Source organism: Poecilia formosa, unplaced genomic scaffold (genome assembly GCF_000485575.1).
Source record: "Poecilia formosa unplaced genomic scaffold, Poecilia_formosa-5.1.2 Scaffold680, whole genome shotgun sequence".
Classification (NCBI taxonomy): Eukaryota; Metazoa; Chordata; class Actinopteri; order Cyprinodontiformes; family Poeciliidae; genus Poecilia; species Poecilia formosa.
This window is the reverse complement of record NW_006800619.1, coordinates 155,348-157,012: the sequence shown is the minus strand read 5'-3', so window position 1 is coordinate 157,012 and position 1,665 is coordinate 155,348. Positions and strand designations below refer to the sequence as shown.

The 1,665-nt window shown below is 30.7% G+C and overlaps 1 protein-coding gene across 1 annotated transcript in view; it reads right to left on the bottom strand.

Moving 5' to 3' along the window:
• The window catches only part of LOC103130826 (interaptin-like), a 41,928-nt gene that overhangs the window by 15,166 nt on the left and 25,097 nt on the right, over nt 1–1,665 (bottom strand). Inside the window, exons 36-38 of the mRNA XM_016666201.1 lie at nt 544–591; nt 367–414; nt 207–242 (exon numbers count right to left, since the gene is read on the bottom strand). Coding sequence (XP_016521687.1) covers nt 207–242; nt 367–414; nt 544–591 — 132 coding nt within the window. The remainder of the gene's footprint in view (nt 1–206; nt 243–366; nt 415–543; nt 592–1,665) is intronic.

The following is a 1,665-nucleotide window of genomic DNA, read 5'->3' as shown; positions in this document are numbered from 1 at the left end:
GAACATTATGTTACGTTTTTGTGTGATCAAACCTTTTATTGACTGATTCTAGTTCATCTTCTTTTTGTTTCAGTGCAGATCTGAAAATTAAATAATAACATTTCTGAAAATACTCAGTGTGTCTGTCTATTGCAACCCAAAACCAAATATTCTTGTCACTGTCCTATTTAAAAAAAAAAAAAAAAGTAAAAGGAAGAGAAAAATACCTCATTATCTGGATCTCATTGTCCTGTGATTCCAGGCTGTGATAAAGAGATAATAGATAAATATTCTTCCTAACATCAATTCTGCAGTAAAATGAACTGAAACACTCAGATTCATATGTCATATTTTATTGTGTTTCAGCCTTTAGTGAGAAGAAAATACCTTTTATTGACTGATATCAGTTCTTCTTCTTTCTGCCTTAGGTCAGATCTATAAACAGTGAAACTATTTGCATTAGACATTTAACAATTAATGCACCAGAAATGTTATTAGACTCTTCATGAAATTAAAATGTGGAGGTTATTGCTTCATCAAAGCAATGATTAAAGTGTATTTTACCTCACATCATTAAGATCTGCTTCCAAAGACATTTTTTCAGCAGTGAGGCTGTGTGGAAAAAACAGAGTATATTGATTTAAACCATAAATTGTTAGTCAGTCTTTTCATATTAACATAATCAGCTCTCTAATTCCTTTTTATAGTCTATATATTGATTTTAATAAACACTATTAATTATAATAAAACACAGAATTTGTTATGCAGATTAATATTTACTGTAATTTGTTTGTTCAGATTGGTGTGTGACAGTTACCTATTAGTCCCTGATTTAAATTATTCTAATGGTTTTAAAAACATGTTTTTAAAGAAAATAATACAAATGTGTTCTTCTGATCAATGTGGATAGAATAAATATGTTCTTCAGTCATTGTCCAAAGTCAACATAAATATATGAAATAAATCATACCTAATCTGCTGTAACTCCGTTACCAAAGGACTCTGTATTTCAGCCAGTCTGTTGGAGAGATAAATTAATAATGGTTCGATTTTCTAACAACACAGATTCAACAGGAACATCAGAAAAAAGGCAATGCATTTTTTTCTAGACAAGCAAACTGTTAGTTGAACTTTCCTACTTAATCTCCTGATATCTGGATATGAAACATGTTCTGTTAGCTTATCAATACCTGTTAATCAACTGTAGCTCATCTTCATTTTGTGTAAAGTCATATATAAAGATTGAATAATAAAATTGTTTGTTGACATTTGTGGCAACTGGTAAATGAAAATCATGATGGCATTTAAAACAATACTAAGTATTCTGGTATACTGCAGGTTTACTTTGACTGGACCTTTGATGGTTCTGTCAAACAGAATCATGTAGGATCTAAAAACCCTCCTCTACATTTATTATTTACCCTGGTGATTGAAAGTCTATCAGGAAAAACTTACTTCACTTGCTGGAGCTCATTTTCTACTGATGTCTTTGCTTCAGACAAACTGTGGTAAAGATACCAGAATAAAAGCATTAATTTAACAGATTTTGGAGTAAAATCCCAGAAGCAATGAGATTTTCAGATTAGAACATTTAGTGTAATTATTTATGTCAGACTGTGGAAAAAATACCTTTGGTTGACTGATTTCAGTTCTTCCTCTGTTTCCCTGTTTTCATAGGAAACAGCA